Source organism: Elaeis guineensis, chromosome 1 (genome assembly GCF_000442705.2).
Source record: "Elaeis guineensis isolate ETL-2024a chromosome 1, EG11, whole genome shotgun sequence".
In the NCBI taxonomy this organism is placed as follows: Eukaryota; Viridiplantae; Streptophyta; class Magnoliopsida; order Arecales; family Arecaceae; genus Elaeis; species Elaeis guineensis.
In genome coordinates this window covers 120107999-120126155 of record NC_025993.2, presented here as the reverse complement: position 1 = coordinate 120126155, position 18157 = coordinate 120107999, and the positions used below count along the sequence as shown (strand labels likewise).

General features: G+C 38.0%; 1 protein-coding gene across 1 annotated transcript in view; it reads right to left on the bottom strand.

Annotated features, from left to right (window-relative positions):
- Positions 1 to 269: 269 nt before the first annotated feature.
- Positions 270 to 18157, bottom strand: part of LOC105032449 (protein transport protein SEC24 C) — a 38467-nt gene continuing 20579 nt past the window's right edge. The window contains exons 12-24 of the mRNA XM_073261390.1: positions 15073 to 15149; positions 14544 to 14615; positions 14375 to 14458; positions 13921 to 14040; positions 13752 to 13820; positions 12341 to 12418; positions 12026 to 12164; positions 11642 to 11806; positions 4292 to 4437; positions 4014 to 4193; positions 1161 to 1249; positions 1053 to 1084; positions 270 to 833 (exon numbers count right to left, since the gene is read on the bottom strand). Coding sequence (XP_073117491.1) covers positions 727 to 833; positions 1053 to 1084; positions 1161 to 1249; positions 4014 to 4193; positions 4292 to 4437; positions 11642 to 11806; positions 12026 to 12164; positions 12341 to 12418; positions 13752 to 13820; positions 13921 to 14040; positions 14375 to 14458; positions 14544 to 14615; positions 15073 to 15149 — 1358 coding nt within the window. The 3' untranslated portion in view covers positions 270 to 726. The remainder of the gene's footprint in view (positions 834 to 1052; positions 1085 to 1160; positions 1250 to 4013; positions 4194 to 4291; positions 4438 to 11641; positions 11807 to 12025; positions 12165 to 12340; positions 12419 to 13751; positions 13821 to 13920; positions 14041 to 14374; positions 14459 to 14543; positions 14616 to 15072; positions 15150 to 18157) is intronic.

Genomic DNA, 18157 nt, shown 5'->3' with positions numbered 1-18157 from the left:
AATAGATCTTGCCCGCAATATACAATAGATTTCCGGAGCAGTCAACCTACGGTCCCTCTTCTAATTACATGTGGCAGCTCTGGCAAGAGATCAGAGCTGTACAGCTACCAGCATTGCAGAACACAAACATGGTCAAGGACTAGCGCTGGCATGTTTCATTTCTCTGCATAATTCCAAAGACATAACATAAAAATGGGAAAGAAAATTATAGCTACCTTTGTCTGGCACTCGACCATTAAAGAAGATCCTTAATGATGGAAATGAAACCATACCAAAGATAGATATAAAGTTTAATATGCAAGGAGAGCCTGCTATAAAATTGTTACACGTCAATAATAGTTACTCATGATGAAATAGTAACCAACCACCAAACTAACGTTTATTGCTAAGCCCCCAACATTTCTTTCCATATCTTACACCCTCTTAGTTTACAACAAATAAAAACCAAATATCAAGAAAAAGGACGACCTCAGATTAATAACCAAGCTCTGTTTTTACAATATTTGTATCACCTGTCTCCAAGTCCTGATAGTTGCAAAAACTGCAACCACAAAAGTCCCGCACCTCCTCTCATTTAAATGGACTTGTTGGCATCAACAGCACCAAGCATGTGCATTTGTCAGAACGAATCCCATTCTCAAATCTTCTATCCATCTCCAATTTGGATGGATCTTTTACCAAGGAAAATCTCATAGCAACCAAAACTTGATGAACATGTCTTAAGCTTCATGCCATTTTTGTTTGTATTTGCCGATGAACTTGTACAAGGAACTCCACATAGGAAAGGCCACCCGGAATCTTGTCTTCGACCATATACGAAAGGAAAAACAAACCTGCACATATAAAAGGTCCGGTACAGGTGTTAGCAATAACAGCAGTCAGATAATAAATAAGCAAGACATTCTGTAGATTGCTAGAGATTGTGCAATTAATATAACTCCAAATAATTTATTTTTGCAAACATTAATGGTCCCCAGTAGATTAGAACAAGAAAACCACATATGCCTTGCTATTACTGGAGAAACTTCTGAAACCAAGGGGTGTTAACTGACCTGATGGATCTCCTTTTCTGCACAGCCGCAAACTGCACCAAAAGTTTAAATCGTCAATTTTGCTATTATTAACAGTTCCAAGTACAAAGAGTGGAATATCTGCCATACCGTAAGTATGAACATCTCTGGCGTCTTGTCTCATCAACAACATCATTTAGTTTCTTTGAAAGATCATTATCAAAATGCTGCAGTACCAGCTGCAAGGATAATGGATGCATCAGAAGTACATGACACATTTATTATTGCTGTTTACAATAAGTTGAATCGAAAATAGAAATAAGCATGGCTGATTCCAGAGTGTTACAATATGTAACTGCCAGCTTGAGGCAAACACTTGACATGCATTAAGAACAGATCAAATATGCACTCTTCTTTTTCAATAAAATTAGATGCACTTCTTGGTTTCTCACAAATATATCTATCAAGTGATAAAAACAAACTCAATGCATATGATGTGTTAGATGCATAAAAATTTTTAGTATTAATGTAATAATATTTCTAGTATTAAATATTCAGGGGAACATTACTCAAAACTTAGGGATTCATAACAAAAAACCTACTTCCACATGTGAAAGAAGCTAAACAATGGAAAGAAGGATTCCCATATAGATTCAAAGCTAGGTCATTTTTGAAGAATCAAAGTGCATGACTCTGAACATGCTCATAGTATTTTACAATAGCAAGCCCGGAATATTTCATCTTATTGAAATTCATACTTTGGATAGAAAACAGTGAGGGATTTGTAATTTGAACTTCAGAAGGTCATACGAGAAAAGCTTTTCTTTTTATCATAATCAAATACCTAATGGGGCTTTGAAGTTTTTCTTGTCATCTTTTTTTTTTTTAAGAAAAGAAAAGAAAAGCTGTTTAGTCATAAACATCTGATGCTATGTCATGTAGGCACCGGTGGATAAACAATGAAACCAGCGATTCATGGAGATATGGCTATCATATTGTAGCTTGGATGTTGATTGTAGAAATAATTCCAAAAGCCTAAAGAAGAGATTCATTTAATCTCTGGAAAAGCATGTCCACAACATCAGGCACTAATGAAGCCAAAGCAAATAATTTGAAACAGGTTTAACATGGTTAACTTCCAGGAACATTGCTAAAGGTCAGATCATAAAAGTATGCACCTTAGCTGTATGGGCAATCTCAAGCTGGAACAACCTAAATAGTGAATTTTTAGACCCAACAATTAAAAGGTCAATGAGTAACTATGCTTTGAAATGATAGAGTGTGACCATCCATCCAAACCACCAAAGAGTGTAACTGTTTCCATAGCTGAAGTACCAAGTACCAACAGAAATCCATTTTTATAAGTTAAAATAACCAGCATCTCTTAGCTGCAGCCATATCGGCAATCGCCAGCTTCAGAAATGTAATGAAGCTACTGGAAGGTTAAGCTATCAAGAAATACACCTCTGGAACTGACTTAAAACTGCTTTGCCTTGACTGATAAATCATTTCAAATGTCCTACCAGATTTCTTTATGATACTAGCTGTGCACCTCTGGAAGTCATGAGATCTACTTTCAAGCTGAATCAGATAGACTATAATATCCCATGTTTAATTGCAAAAGGATGTGATCATTCAACATGTACCAGTCAAAGAGAGAGAAAAATTTATGTATTTAATTTCCAAATTGGGAGCTCATATTAAATATTAATCTAGATGTAAATTTCACAGTGGACCCTAGGTTAAAGCAAAGCCCACAAAGAGCAGATCTTAAAAATAACATGCCAGGACACAATATTAGGTAGTTGGTTGCTCCATCTGGTAGCCGTGAAGCACCATTACTACCTAGTATTGCAAGTGTAAATTTTTCTAAATCACTTGTAGGCTTGCCACTTGACTAGTAAAATGACTTTATTAAGCAGAGGCACCTAAAAACATTCAGGGATCACACAAAGATTTTGACATCAGAGCAGAGCAGAACTCACACCCGGGGGATCGGTTTGGGATTTCCGTCACGGGCCCTCCTCCACGATGCCTTCAGGCAACGAGGGAGAAGAATGACAACTAGACCTTAACACAGGAAAGCGATAGAGAGATGGATGTTCACCCAACCTGATTGAAATGAATCAAAGTATGTAATAGGATAAGGGCTCCGTTTGTTAGTTGTGGGTAACTGTTAAGGCAGCCAAAGTATAAAGTATAGACAGAATCCCCGTTCCGGAGAGATAAGCCATCTCAGAAAGCTTTTCACTCCTAAAGCGAACTACAATAACTTTTGTCAAAGGGGATGGAAACTACTATCAAAGCTAAGCTAAGGAGCTCCTATCGCAAAGCTAGTAGCCGAAGTAAGTACCATTTCAAAATACCAAAAACTTAGGGGCATTCCTTGATCCAAGATATTCGCCTGCTCAAAAGAATTGTCAGCTGCATTAATGCAATACCAAGCATATGATAGAACTACATGTTAAGGAGTTAGTCCAATTCCAGCTCATAGACACTGAAACAGATAACTAGCTTTTATAGTCCTCGATTTTAAAGGTTCGTTGGCTACACAAAATTTTAAACCCAGTAAATGAAGTAAAATTCTGTTTAATGCTGCAATAAATCCTGATTCATTATTAAGGTATTTAATTTGTTGTATGCAGTATTCTGATAAAAAACTTCACCAGTGTTTGGCATGCCAAATAGCTCCTCCAGAAGAATACCAAAATTAGAAAGCTGAATAAAGTATGATGGAAGAAGATGTTGGTAGATTGAGAGTGAGATAGGTGGATGGTCATCTTGGTTCCATCTTTGACAATGGGATGCCTTCATACAACCCCTAATTTTCAGGTTCTCATTAAGCATGGATCAAGATGTGAATCAATGGAGGAGCCATTTAACCTTTACAACCAAAAATAGCGCCAAATTCTTGAAACAGGCTCCTAATATCAGCTGTATGTGCAAAAACCAGTGAAACAGGTTGACTTTAATGACTAAACTGCAGAAGGTTGTGAAGCATGCCTGGGTTGGAATCCCATCCACAGAAGAAACTCCAAATATCCGTTGGACAGTATCTGGATTCACCATGTTTCCTACATAAATCAGACCATCCTCACCATTTTCCAGCAGATAAATTCCATCATCATTTATATGCTCACTGGATAAAGGAATTGTAGCAGATAAAAGAGATCCATCATCCTCCTGTCACATCAGAAAATTCAAATGTACATATGGATTTACTATAATAATACAGAACATTGTTGCATCTCTTTTCAGACATATAGACCTATCATCTGTACCTTTGAAGCAAGATCATGAATAGAAATCATCCTAGGGTACACCAATGGAAATGCCATTGGAATAGAAAGTGAAGCAGAACGGCTGACCCAGTAGGACCGGTCATCCAGCCGCCCATCATTTCGCAAGCCAATGCTTTTGACCAAAGCTGGAACATGACAAAGTAACAAGATAAAAGTTATTAGCAGGCATTCCATATGGTACAATAGCATCTCTATCTAATTCTACATGTACAAGATTAATTGAGCGATTACAGCCATGTTGCAGAAAAGAAAAAAGTGATGTCAGAGTCAATGCTGACATACCTAAGACATATGTAACCAGTACATATAACATAGCATTCAAGATCCTCTTCTAGATTTAATTTGCAATATTATGTAAAATCACATATGCGACATTGTATAAATATATTCCACAAATCCAGCCACCAATCCTGATGCATTTTACCTTCTTCCACCTTCCCTCTCTCTGACCAAGCACAATGCCCCTCTCCTTTCTTGTTATCATCTAATTAACAACTGTCCACTGTTGGCCACATCTACCACTAGTGCCTACTCAATCAGAAATTGTTGTCAGGATCTTATGATCTACAATCTCGATTCCGTGATCAGAATCTTAATGTGCCTTAGTATCTGGATCGGATCCCTAGATCAAGATCAGAATGGAATGGAACAGAGGATATGGCTTGTAAAGCGTATGATCCAGGAATAGTAAGATCAGATCCAAGTCATTTTTTTACATAATATAACTGCTGCAGTATCGATCTTTTAAGATGAATTAATTTCTTTGACTTATACAATGACCAAATCATCATTAACAAACTTTGAACCATCAAAATCAGCAATCTCATTAAGATTTTCAACTTTAAGAGAAGACAGAAAAGAGATTTAGTTGTTTCAGAGCTAAGAGCTCCTGTTAATCATTTTCATACCTCTTCTATATTTTTAAAAAATTAGCTATCTTCTACCTCTTACCTCAAAGGGGCATTTGAGTTCAATAAGCCTAAATCATTATGTATATTGCTTTTGGTTCAAATAACTCAAATTACGATATTCTAGAATTTATAGGGTGGAATAAAGGTGTATTGAGTAATCAAACATAGTATTTGTTCCTTGGGTATGACAATAATGACCCTATGGCTGTCCGGAAGATAAACTTTTTTCTATCATTATGTTGACTTCTTATCATTATTCAGATCACAACTTAAAATAATTTGAATATGCTTCTTGCTTTTCGTGTTGTTTCAATGCTATTTTTTAAAATTTAAAAAAAAAAATTGAAAAAAGTCTTACAACATTGCCATCGGACACTTCCTTTTGTAGGTAAATCCTCCCTCTTCTTCTCTTAATCCTCTTCTCTTTCATCACCCCATCCTCCCTCTAGACCACCACTGGAAACACTAACATGACTTCCTAGATCCCCCAAACCTTGTCAGCTCCCTCCACCCTAGTGCGCCACCACCATCAATACCCTCCCAGTACCGCATCCAATTCCCTTTAGACTCCACTCTCATTGAACCCCATCTACCTATGCCATCAACCCCTTTCCATGCCTTCCTCCAAAATGAGTGTCAACCCTCCTCTAAGCCTCACTTAAACCAAAACCTTGACTGGATCAGCTAACCAAATCAAGCATCTCATTACAAACATAAATTTGAGTGTTGGCCCACAACTAGTGCATGTCGTATAGCATGTATCATGCCCAATGTGTCATGCATAGCAAACTAGTGCATTTAATGATGTCACATAAGCTAGTTCGATACCATTAGCAAAAGCAAGAATAAATGGATACATGACAAGTTGGATTGCTTTAAGGTCTTAAACATTTTCTTTTTCCGATGTCTTCATGTCTTTTGAAGGAAGAAGGTAATCCCACTTTAAGAATACATTATTTTATAGACAACATGTACATTAGACTTGCGCAAGTTAGGCCAACTTGCCCAATCTGAACCACCCAACCTAGATTTGGCAGGACAAAGACTGTAGGCTCAAAGGACCAAGTCAAACTCAATTTCAGAGGCCTAACAATCATTCAAGCCAAGCTTCTAGTTGCTCCAATAGGCTCACCACAATAGAACTGGCTAGATAATATATAACAACCCATTTATAATATCATGATATACATCAATATCAACTTCTAAATCATACAATCAAGGATCACTGAACTGGTATCGGGGGCCATACCGGCCAGCTACCAACTTGATATGGTAGTGATACCTACTGCACCGATCCAAAGCATACTAGAACCGGGGTGAGGGAGAGGGAGAGGGGGATAGAGAGAGAGGGAGAGAGAGGGGGGGGGGAGAGAATATTAGGGTTCCCCTCACATTCGGGATAGAGATCTTTGGTGAAGCTAAAGTTGCATTGGCGAGGCTTTAGGGGAGGCAAAGATGGGCACATCGAGGGCCACGGTGGAGGGTTTTCTCAAACAGAGGGAGAGAGATGAAGGGATGGATGAATACCACCAGTGTCCCATGGTCATCGTCATCATTGTCGACGGCTATGGCAGCAATTACAGCAACCAAAAGAAAAATCAGGAGAGAAGAAAGGGGAACCAAGGATCGAGAGGGACAAAGGGAGAGGAGGGGGGAAGAAGATCAGGAGGGGAGACGACATTAGGAGTTGCGACTTGTAACTCGTTTATAAATTACCAAAGTGCCCGATTCAGTCTAGAACAACCTGAAATAGCTTGAAATAGTTCATCTCATTTCTTGCCAACTCTCAAAACAGCCTAAAACAATTCATCCCAGTTCAAACTGATACTCTATTGGGACTAAGTCAAGTAGCCGAACCACCGGTTCTTAGTAGATTTGGCTTGGTATGCCACGAACCGCCTGATTCAGGACAATTTGGCAGTTCTTGTATCCTTCTAGGGTTCCATCTTCCCCTTGCTAGCTTGCTCCCTTTGCTCCTTTCGATGATAGAATTAGGGTTTTAGTCTCCTCTCTTCTCTCAAAATTGGCATGAGGGGAAACAACCATTTGGAGGTGGACCACCTTCCTCACCCCTGTTTCTCCCCTACATCCAAAGCACATAAGAGGCAGCAACCATGTGGAATTGGTGGACCACCACTCTTGCTCCCTCTCTACCCCATTTTTTAGAAATGACATGATGTGTGGCAGCCATCTGTGGGGAACAATCTTGCTCAACATACTGCATCTCAGAACAACACCCTTGATGCTGGACTAGCAATCAAGTTACATCCTCTACCACGTCCCTCTCTATCCTCTCCCTCTTTCTTCTCCCTTGGCTCCTTAGCATCCTACATCTTCACCTCCTCTCCCGGCTTCCATCCATCTGTCCAAAGGCCTCGCTCTCCTCTCTCTCCCACTCTCTTTGCACCATCACAAATAAGGGTGAAAGGGAACGATTGAACCTAGGGCTTGGAATTGGTCAAGTCAGAACAAACTGGGCCAGAACAAGACTTGAAAATATATCATCATTTTGGACTCGAGATGAGGAAGTGAAGCCCGAGGTCCAGCTAGTCTAGGCTCAAGATGATAGATGTGGTGCTGATGTGTCAAGGCTTGGCTAGGCACAATCATTGTTGAGGTCTAATTGGCATGTCCGTCCTACAAGGATAGCTTTGCAACTATCTTAATACGAAGAAAAAGAGAAAACAATTAACCAAATTCAACTTATTTTAATAGACTTGCAGCATCTGAACTTTGAAACGCAAGGTGACAGAATGAATAATCTTTTATTAAAAGTCAGAAAACTAATTAGAGGATGCAACGGCAATCATACATTAGCAGTTTTATAAAATTAGGAGTTTATGGTGCTAACCAAAATATAAATATCCAAATTAGCCTGATATGAGAGAAAATATAGGCTAGTTATTAGTTAATCACTGTTCGCTACATCTCTTATCATAATTAAGTGAAGACACCAAAATTGTGACAGGGTCCAATATGAAATTTATAGGATACCATACAACTCTCGCATGACTTGCATAATTTGAACTGGATTCATTATATTATGTGTTTTATTAGTGATTATGTTGTATTCTAACCATCCTAAGTTTTCTTTCACAATGCAAAGAAATCAACAAATCCACATCTTATTTTTTATTATAGTACATAAGTAATTGATTCTAAACCACACTAAACAACATCTAAGATACTTAGGTTAAAATGGTTCTTTTAAAATAGAAAAAGGCAAAAACATATATCTATTTACCTATGTGCCTATCCCTCCATGCTCATCTCGTAGTGAAATTGGTGATCCAGTGCATGAGAAGCACTAGCATGAAACATTATCACATGTAAGGATTGCCGACATAGAATCGGACCCCATGCTACCGGCAGTACGAGTTGAGACACCCTTGTGCCGGGCTCAAGCTAACATGGAAACGAGAGAACCAGGGAGGAAAAGAAAGAAAGAGAGAAGGAGGGAAGGAACAAGTGGCTAGCGGAGACATCTGTGGTGCCCACCAGAAGGCTGCAAAGGCCTCCTGAGCTCCATGATCCTCCGCGAGAGAAATTGAGAAGAGAGAGGGGAAGGAAGGGAAGAGGAGGGAGGGAAAGACGGCGGGGAAGCCGCCGGAGGGCCACTGAATGGCTGTTGGATGGCCCAACACCCCCCCCCCCCCCGATGGGTTCGAGAAAGTGGCTTCGCCCTTGTTTCAAACCCACTGTGACCACAGGGGATTTTGGGCCATCCAATAGCCGCGACGGCCATCCAATGGCCTCCTTCCCTCTTCTCCCTCCCTTCTCCTCTCTCTCTCAAGGATTGCTGACTCATAACCAAACCCCATGCCAGTCGGCCGACAGTACACCGCTGTACCGGATCCGAACCCACACAAAAATGGAGGATAAATCGATGAGGAAAAGAGAGAGAAAGAGAGAGAAAGGAGGAAAGGAACAAGTGGCCAACGAAGACGCCTGTGGTGGCCACTGGAGGGCTACCGAGGCTTCCTGAGCTCCACAGTCCTCCACGAAAGAAACTGAGAAGAGAGAGGGGAAGGCAATGGGGAGTAGGGGTGAGCAAAAACCGAACCTGAACCAATCAAACCGGTGAAACCAAAACAAACTGCAGATTTGGTTTGGTTTAAAATTTTATTCAGTTTGATTTAGTTGATTTTTAATATATAAAAAATAGATTTGGATTGGTTCAGGTTTGTCAGTAAATAAAACCATTCTCAAACCGAACCGAACTGGCTTTAATAAAATGACATCATTTTGAGTAGGATGTTGTTTATGTTGGAGTATTAATGTATTAGAAAATAATTCTGGATTTATGGTGTTGTTTATCAATTTGATTTTGTGTTGATTAGCCTTAAACCCTAAGTGACTTACTGGATTGTTTATTTTTTTTGTAATATGTTGGAGATCTTTATCTTAATCCTTAATGATGGTATTTGCTTAAGAATTTCATTTTGTTGAGTGACAATATATTATGTCAATTTAAATCATTTTACTGATAAATTCTCTTGGTGGTACTCTTATGTGAAAAAAAATAAGTCTTCATGAATCACAAAAAAAAATAATAATAATATAAACCGGTAAACCAAACCAAGTCAGACTGTTTAAATCATGTTGGTTTGGTTTGGTTTCAATCTTCTATTGATCTGATTTGGTTTCTAGAAATGCCAAACCATTTAGGACTGGTTCGGCTTAAGTTTAAGCATGAAACCGATCCAAACCAGACAATGCTCACCCCTAATGGGGAGGCCATCGAACAACCCAAAACCCCTTGTGGCCACTGCAGGTTCCAAACAAAGACTTCGTTCCTATTTCATCAAAATTTTTAAAAAATCCAATACACAGTAAAGCCGACAATGAGTTTGTCAAGTGAAGCTGGCAAATCCATTGTAGGCTTAACTGTGTATCAGATTTTTTTAAAAAAATTGACCAAATAATTAAGCCAACAAACCTATTATCAGCTTCACTATGTCGGATTTTTTAAAAACCCAACACCCGACCGCAGGGGGTTTTGGGCCATTCGACGGCCACGACAACCATCCAGCGGCCCTCTGGCAACCTCCCCACCACCTTCTCCTCCCCCCACTCCCCTCCCGCTCTCCTCTTTCATCTCTCTTGTCAGTCTCTTACGAAGGACTGCAGAGACTCGGAGTCTCAACGACCCTCCAATAGCCTCAACGGGCCACTACCAGCCTTGCCCTCTCCTCCTCTCTCTCTTCCTCTTTTTTCTTTTCGCACACTTTGGTTTCACCAGCATTCCAAATCAGATGTCCAAACCGCATCGATTAGTAACCGATACGGTTTGGGATGCCCCGAACCACCCGATTCAGGATGTCCCGAACCGTCCGGTTCGACGAACCATGCTCTCTCTATCTCTCTCTCTTCTTAGTCTCTCGCGGAGGACCATGGAGACATGGACTCTCGACGACCCTCCGACGGCCTTAGAGGGCCACCACCGGCCTTCTCCTCTCCTTCCCTCCCATCTTCTCTCTCTCTTCCTCTCTTTCCTTCTCTCTTGCTTCGTTTTCGCTGGCATTTCGAATTGGATGTCCGAACCGCACCGATTAACTGCTGGTATGGTTCGGCACGTCTTGAACTGCTCGATTCGGACCGATTCGGCGAATCATGATCACATACAGCATGCACCATGCTACTAACTTATTGGCATGGCACCGGCATTTTGAAGTTTAAGCTTTGATAACAAAGAGGGCCAGACTAGTTTAGTGATTTATGATTTGTAAGTTTATCAGATTGATTGGCATCTTTAGTTAATGAAACAAATTTGGACCAGGTGCTATCTGGTCTGACCAACTTTACCGAAGACCTACTTCCTCCTCCCCACACATGAAAGGACACAATTAGCTTTTATTAGTTATTTTCTTTTTTAATAACCTCGACTTGCTTGAAGACCAAGATGCTGACAAAGCATAATGGATTCAAAAATGAGATATAGTTATACACAATGCAATCACAAGCAGGCTTGCTGACCTAGTTCAACTATAAAGTACTGTGAGGATCCTGTTTGTAACACAATATCAGCAAATTAACATTATCTAGTTTGAAGAAGTTCCAACATACATGGTGCTCGGCTACTGATAAAGATCAATGTCACCTGGACAGCAGCCAAACACCAGCTTAAAAATCCACCAAAAGCTTTTCGAGAAGTGATTTTTTGTTAAAAAGTTGCCAAGATAATGAGCTTGTTAGATTTAACTAAGAAAAACAATTTAAATCAGAGTTCAGTTGACAGCTGATATTTCATGCCAGGAAACACCCGTCATGATAATAAGATAATTCACATTCACATTTGAGCTATTATATCAACTATTAAAGACCGATCCAAATTTAAAGAAATGTAGACAGGCAACTAATAAGTTCTTTCATGCACAGCAACTACCAGAAACATTTTAACTTCAGGTTGTGGGAATACCTAGAGTATATAGAGGCAAAAGCTTAAGAGCTTCAGGAAGAATTAACTGTCCAGATGATGATACGGTTGCACAAAATTTTCGATAAGAGCATAAGATGTTGATACAGAGATTTGTGATTTGTTCCCGCACTTGAGAAAGAGGACTAGCTGGGATGCCGTTTGCAGCTATAATTGCAGATTTTAAAAAAAAAGTCATTTAGAGTGAAGAAATTGTCCAAGAAAGTCTGCAATGCATACCAGAGTAGAATAAACAACAACATATTACTGTTCTCAATCAAGTTGAAATTAAGAATATTCATACTGCTTTAGTAAGACAGATAGAACCAAAATGAATTTAATAAATAAACAGTGCAAGGGCAAACAACAAAATTTAGGATATCTTACCTTGCTTCAGAAAACAGGTAAACTGACTGTCCAAATCAGCTGAACGGAACAGATTGCTGAGCATGCTGGTGCAGGGAAGCGAGAGATTTATAATTCGAATTCTTCTTTGCCCGTATACTGTAGTGTAAAGAAGTGCACACTGGACAAGAAAGCATAATTAAACAAGATTGCTTTTAAAAAATTATAGATGGCATTGCCAACAAAGTTAAACATGATATTAATACTTGAAAATAAAGTGTAATCTAGTCTGTACGAGGCATACCAGAATTGACTTAAACAATATGAAGACATTTGCATGCAAGGATTTCTTCATACCTGGAAAGCACATTCTGAGCCCTCCTGGAACTTATCATCATGTTTGAAGGTGACCATTATGGTTTTATCACAATCAATCTGAGTCGGCAAAAAAAAAGATATGCAATGTTTAAAAAAAAAAAAAAAAGGAGCATAGGAACCTTTGTTTTCAGCAAATCCTATTCTAATTTCAAATTGCATATATGTTTTAAAATTTAGATACAACAGCAAGGACCATTAAATTCCCCCATAAATGGAAAACTTAGTAGACAGGTCAATGATTCAGAAGGCCTATACTCTTTAAAAGGGCCCGATCAGAGCAAAGTTGATAGCAAAAAACTAAGCGAAACGGACAAGTTAGCACTGTTAAATGGACATGTATGTGAAAGCAGATTCTACTCGGTATTTGGAAATCTTCAGTAAAATTAGGGATTTTATTATATTTTTCAAGATCAAATAAAGTATTCCTAATTATTGATCAAGAATGCAGCTTTACAAGAAGAAACTTAATTGTGACAAAATGACTGAAGTTGTTGATCATTTTCCCCTTTCAACATAATTAGGCACTTTGTCATTACAACTTACATAGATAAGTTCTACTTCTGGATTTATCAAGATCCCAATTTCTAAAGAAGGTATTATGTTAAATGTGCATATTACATTTATATTAATTGACTTGACAGATAAAAAAAAGATGCCTAAGTATATCAATTTAGTAAAAGTCATCATATTGGAGAAACCGCAGTGTGTTCAGTTTCTGTATCTTGATTCAATTATACCAAAGAATGGAAAGACAACAAAAACATATATGATAGTATTAGAGTGAATGACATGGTGTAGTGGAGAGATGCTGTTAATTCGATCATGTCATGATTTGTTAAAATGGAAGCGAGAGCAGGTGCCAGGAATAAGATATTTTCTTAACAGTTTTAGTAAGGACATGCTCAGAAAACATGTGTGGTATCAAGATTCCAAGAAGATTTTAAAGCGAGTTCGTTACCCTAGGTAGAAGATTCTGGCTACCAAGAATCAAAATCATGATTTGTTAGCGTTCCCATACCAACTCATGTAATTGTCAAAAGTCAAGATTTGTTAGCATTCGCCTAATCATCTAATTGTTACAGTTTATGAGAACATGCGGGGGCCTGGATGAATTCAGCCATCAGTTTTCAAATCTATGTATACCTTGTTATGACAGCAATACAAAAATTGGTCTTGAATCTCTTGATTGCCAATGACACAGAAGGTTAGTCCAGGAATTTTGCCAGTTATCTACTCAAACCTGACTGGTTAAAATGGATTCAACCATCCAATTATCTGGTTTACGTGGATTCAACCATCCAATTACTTGTGAAGAAATCCAAATGTAAAGTAAATTTATGGCAGCATGATTTTCAAGATTAAATAACAGCTTAAAAAATATGGTACTGACCGCAGGGAGATCAATATCAGTGGGAATGCGCTTGCAAAAATTTCCAGAATACTCCTGAACTTGAAGACCCTATTAAAAAAAACATTCCAGAAAACAATAATCATGGCCAAAGAAGTCTTTCAAAAGATTAAGTATTTGTGCTAGCAAGTATGTCTCTTATCAGACTTACCTGGCTACATCTTATACGCATCACAGCTTCAAAACCTTGGGGTCTACTGATGTTCCATCTAAGATCATTGTAGAGTTTAGCAGGATCAGAAAGAACTGAAAATGGGTAGTAATAATAAACCTGTAACAAGGAAAAAGAAAATAAATCACTTCTGAAATGCACCAGCACCTAAAACAACACCTCTCAACATAGTTATGGTATTATGTGGTCTTTGTTATTTTGTTTTTAGTATATCCCCAACCCAAATTTATAATCTGTCATCTTTGATTGCATAACCAGTTATGACAAAAAAAAAAAAAAAAAAAATACTAATCCACCTAGGGCATCTGTATCCAGAAGAACATTTATAGATGTGATCAATATAAAATGTTACAGTACCATTGATTTAATTAAGAAGTAAAACAGTATCTTGTACCATAATTTCTGCTAAAGCATGAGAACTAAGAAAGTCTACCTGTCCTCCAGTAGTTCTCGGAACAACAGAGATGGAAGCGATGTCTACAAAGGTCTGAGTTGTAAGGAATATATCCACGCAAACCTGGAAAACATTGCATGTTATTATTTTGCCTTCATACAAGACAGATTCGTTTCAAAATTCAGCTCGGTTATTTGTATATAATCACCTGATATTCAGCAAACTCTATTGCCATTGTTTTCAGAGTCTTATCTCCTGGCTGAAGCAATTTGTGAGCCTCCTGGAATCCAGAGAAGGACGTTAGATAGAATATACTGCTTATTCAACTTTCAGTTAGACATGAATTTCTAATGGACTCTACTTGCATCTATAGTAACATATAAGCAAATCAGAAGGCAGTTTACCACTTAAAACTTGTAATAAAAGCACAAAGTGCCACAGCAATATAATCATGTGCCACAATAATATTTTCAGCTTGTTATCATTTTAGAATGCAAGAGAAAAATAAGAATCAAGACACAATGACCGAACTGCAAGTCAGTTTATGTATAAAAAATTGAAAGCATTCTATAAATGAATAACTGGACTGTCATGATTTCCAGCTTCTGACATTTTTTGCCATGACTCACTTGAAATTAATAAGAAACTATCCACCAAATATCAGTATTACTGCACAAGAATGGCACAATCAAGAGCACAAGAACACTAAAAGCTACATATATATATATATGTAAAACCTTATCTCCTGAAGAAACATTTGTTCTTCCTTCTGCTTCTCTGGAGAAAAGAGACCCAATACCAACTGATGGCAAGACTGCAAGCAACAAAATACAATCAGAAATTATTCTATTAAATATAACAAAAGACAACCAGAAAAGGGATGAAGCAAACTATAAACCCATGAGCTAAACAGATGGATGCCACATACACTTGCAGATTACATAGGTGTATACAAAACAAAGATATATACACTAATTTCCGCTCATCTGCCTTTATTGGTCTTGAATAAGTAGGAATCTATAATAAATGAAGCACCGCAGGTCCCATAATAATACGCTTTTGCATTTTATTTAAAATTACATCAGGAAGGGCTGATAAGTAGTTGCAATTTGAAATTAATAAAAAATCGGAGCAAGATTTTGGCCATTTCACAGTGTCATTTCTACTTCAACTATAACAATACCATTTAGTTGGGACTAGAGTTTTGTTCTATACACAGGTATCAAGAATCAAATCCGTAACGAGTAAGAATGGGCATGGCACACACTGTACTGACGATCATGCTGACAGTGGGTATCAATAGGTACATAAAGATACACCCCAAAAAAAGTTTTGCTACAGCCTACAGCATTTTTTGGCCTCCAAAATCTAGTTTTGGCCTTTAAAGCATATTTACCTACTGCAATGGTATGTTTTTGCAACAAATAAGCCAGGAGAGTCAATTTAAGTGTCGTAGGCACGATCTTCTCTGTGTGCTGAAGTAAATGGCATGCATAACTCTCACATACAATTGCATTTCAAGGAGTCAAAAATAAATTTAAAACGTATTTATGATAAAGATTGAAACATGCATACTTAATGAACAATTAGAGATAACATCAAGCTTTTTGAAAGAAATACTTTGTTTAAGGTTAAGCCATGTAGAAATATAATAAAGATATCAATCTTCTCCTCTTGTGCAAATAACGGGTGAGAATCCTTAAATTAGCATAATACTTTACTGTATTTCATTCAACGTCTAACAAGAGGCTGATTTAAGGTTCGCCGTCTCAGTATTGGACCCCATACCAGTGCCAACCTATTACTGTGTCAGTATGGGGCTAGTTCGGCATACTGAGCATCGGTACGCCCCCCATATCATGTGTCAGTACATTCCCCATACTGTGTTCCAATATCAAACCGATATGGTACGATGTGGTATGCCCCTTACCATCTAGTTCGATCCAGTACAGCAGACCTTAGGCTGATTACTACCTAATTTTGAATTAAATGTCTCAAGTTCATCTATTTTACAACTTGATTTCATGTTTCCTTACTTGGACCACAAATTCAAATAAAAACATGGTTGTTCCAGGCTCAAAATTCAAAGATACAAGGCTGAATCCAGTCAACATTGGCACAGGATGCTCCTAGAATCTCCTTAGCTTGTTTCCACCTACAAATAAAGAACAAGCCTTTTTCCCCACTAAGAACTATTCCTGAAGTTGTACCAAATGATACCACCTGGTTTAGGCAATGGTTCAGCCTCAACACGAGCAACCAACCATGATCTTCCTGAATCACCCAATTCAGGGTCGATTCGAGTGTCCAGGTGATATTTGCTTGAAATAAGATCCCCTATACCATTTTACAGTTTGCACAAAAGGAACAAGTTGAATTGGCAGGTTCTTGAAATTAGCTTTCATAGACAGTCTTTTTTAATATCTCTGATAACTTTTTGACGTTTATCTCCAAGAATCCCATGCACCTCTAACCAAATATGATCATCTTCCTCTAACAACAACTCATTTGTATAATTTTTTAAAAAAAGTCTCTATTTGAACATCAACGGTTAATACATAAGTAACAAAATTTTTTCAGCCCTTATTTTAAACAATTGTATAAGCTTCTAACAATAAAATCAATTGTTTGACAAACAATTGACATGTCTCCTGGTCATTGTTCCACCATCCTCTAACCTAAGTTATTCTAAACAAATTAATTCAACAATTACATCAATAGATCTGCCTTAATTTAGTACATCTTAATCAAGATTTGCTATGCCGGTACTAGAGCCCAGACTAGTCGGCCAGTAGTATGGTTCGGTATTCCGTTCCATATGGATCCCGAACCAACACATAGAGAGGGTAGAGGAAGAAGCCGGTGAAGGCTGAAGGAGAGACTCCGCCCTCCTCCCGATCAAAATAGGGGTTTTGACCCCTATTTCATTTTTATTTTTATTTTTTTGTGATTTATCGAGTGAAATCAGCAAGTGTTGCCAACTTCACTAGGTTTTCTTTATTTTTTGGGGGATTTTTCGAAGGCTCTCTCTTCCTCTCCCTCTCCTCTCCGGTTTCTCATTTTGGATGCTAGAACCATCCCAATCGGCCGCCAGTATAGTTCAGCATGCCCCAAACTAGAAAGTTCGGGGCGGTTTAGCAAACCATGATCTCAATCATTTGCATTTTACTTATCTTGCCGTTTTCATTAGGTTAACTAGTAAACAAAAAGAACTCATGTCTCCAAAGATATTTCAAACCTTTTTGAGTATTTCATAGGCCTAAGATAATGCACTAGTTTATCCTTTGCATTTTACAAAGTTCTTGATTTTTGAACATCTTTCTTAATTGTAATTCGAATAGATCATTTCCACCTTTAAAGTATTCATCAGCTTCCAGCATTAACCATTCACATTCCCATGATTTTCCCTCTTTCTCAAAAAGAAAATCCTATTTGTTCTCGATTCAATCGATTATTTTATCAACATCTCTAAATTTCTTATCTATCACAAAACATTATATTATAGCATTACATATGGTATAAAGTTATACTACATAGAGATACAACCTTACATTAACCATTAGTAATCGAATGCTGCAAAAGTATATTAATGTGGAGGAAATAAAACAATATAAATATGCAATCTACCCAGTATAAAAAAGAAACAAAAGTACTACCTCAATTATTTTTCTTTTGGATAGGACAGAAGGATCATATCCGTCAGGTAGGGATACATCCAACAAAATTGAAAAATAAAAGGTCCCGCAAGGCTGTCAGAATAAATACACAATCAATCCATAAAAAAAACTCTCCTAAATGCTTGGCCATGTAGGAGGCTACCTA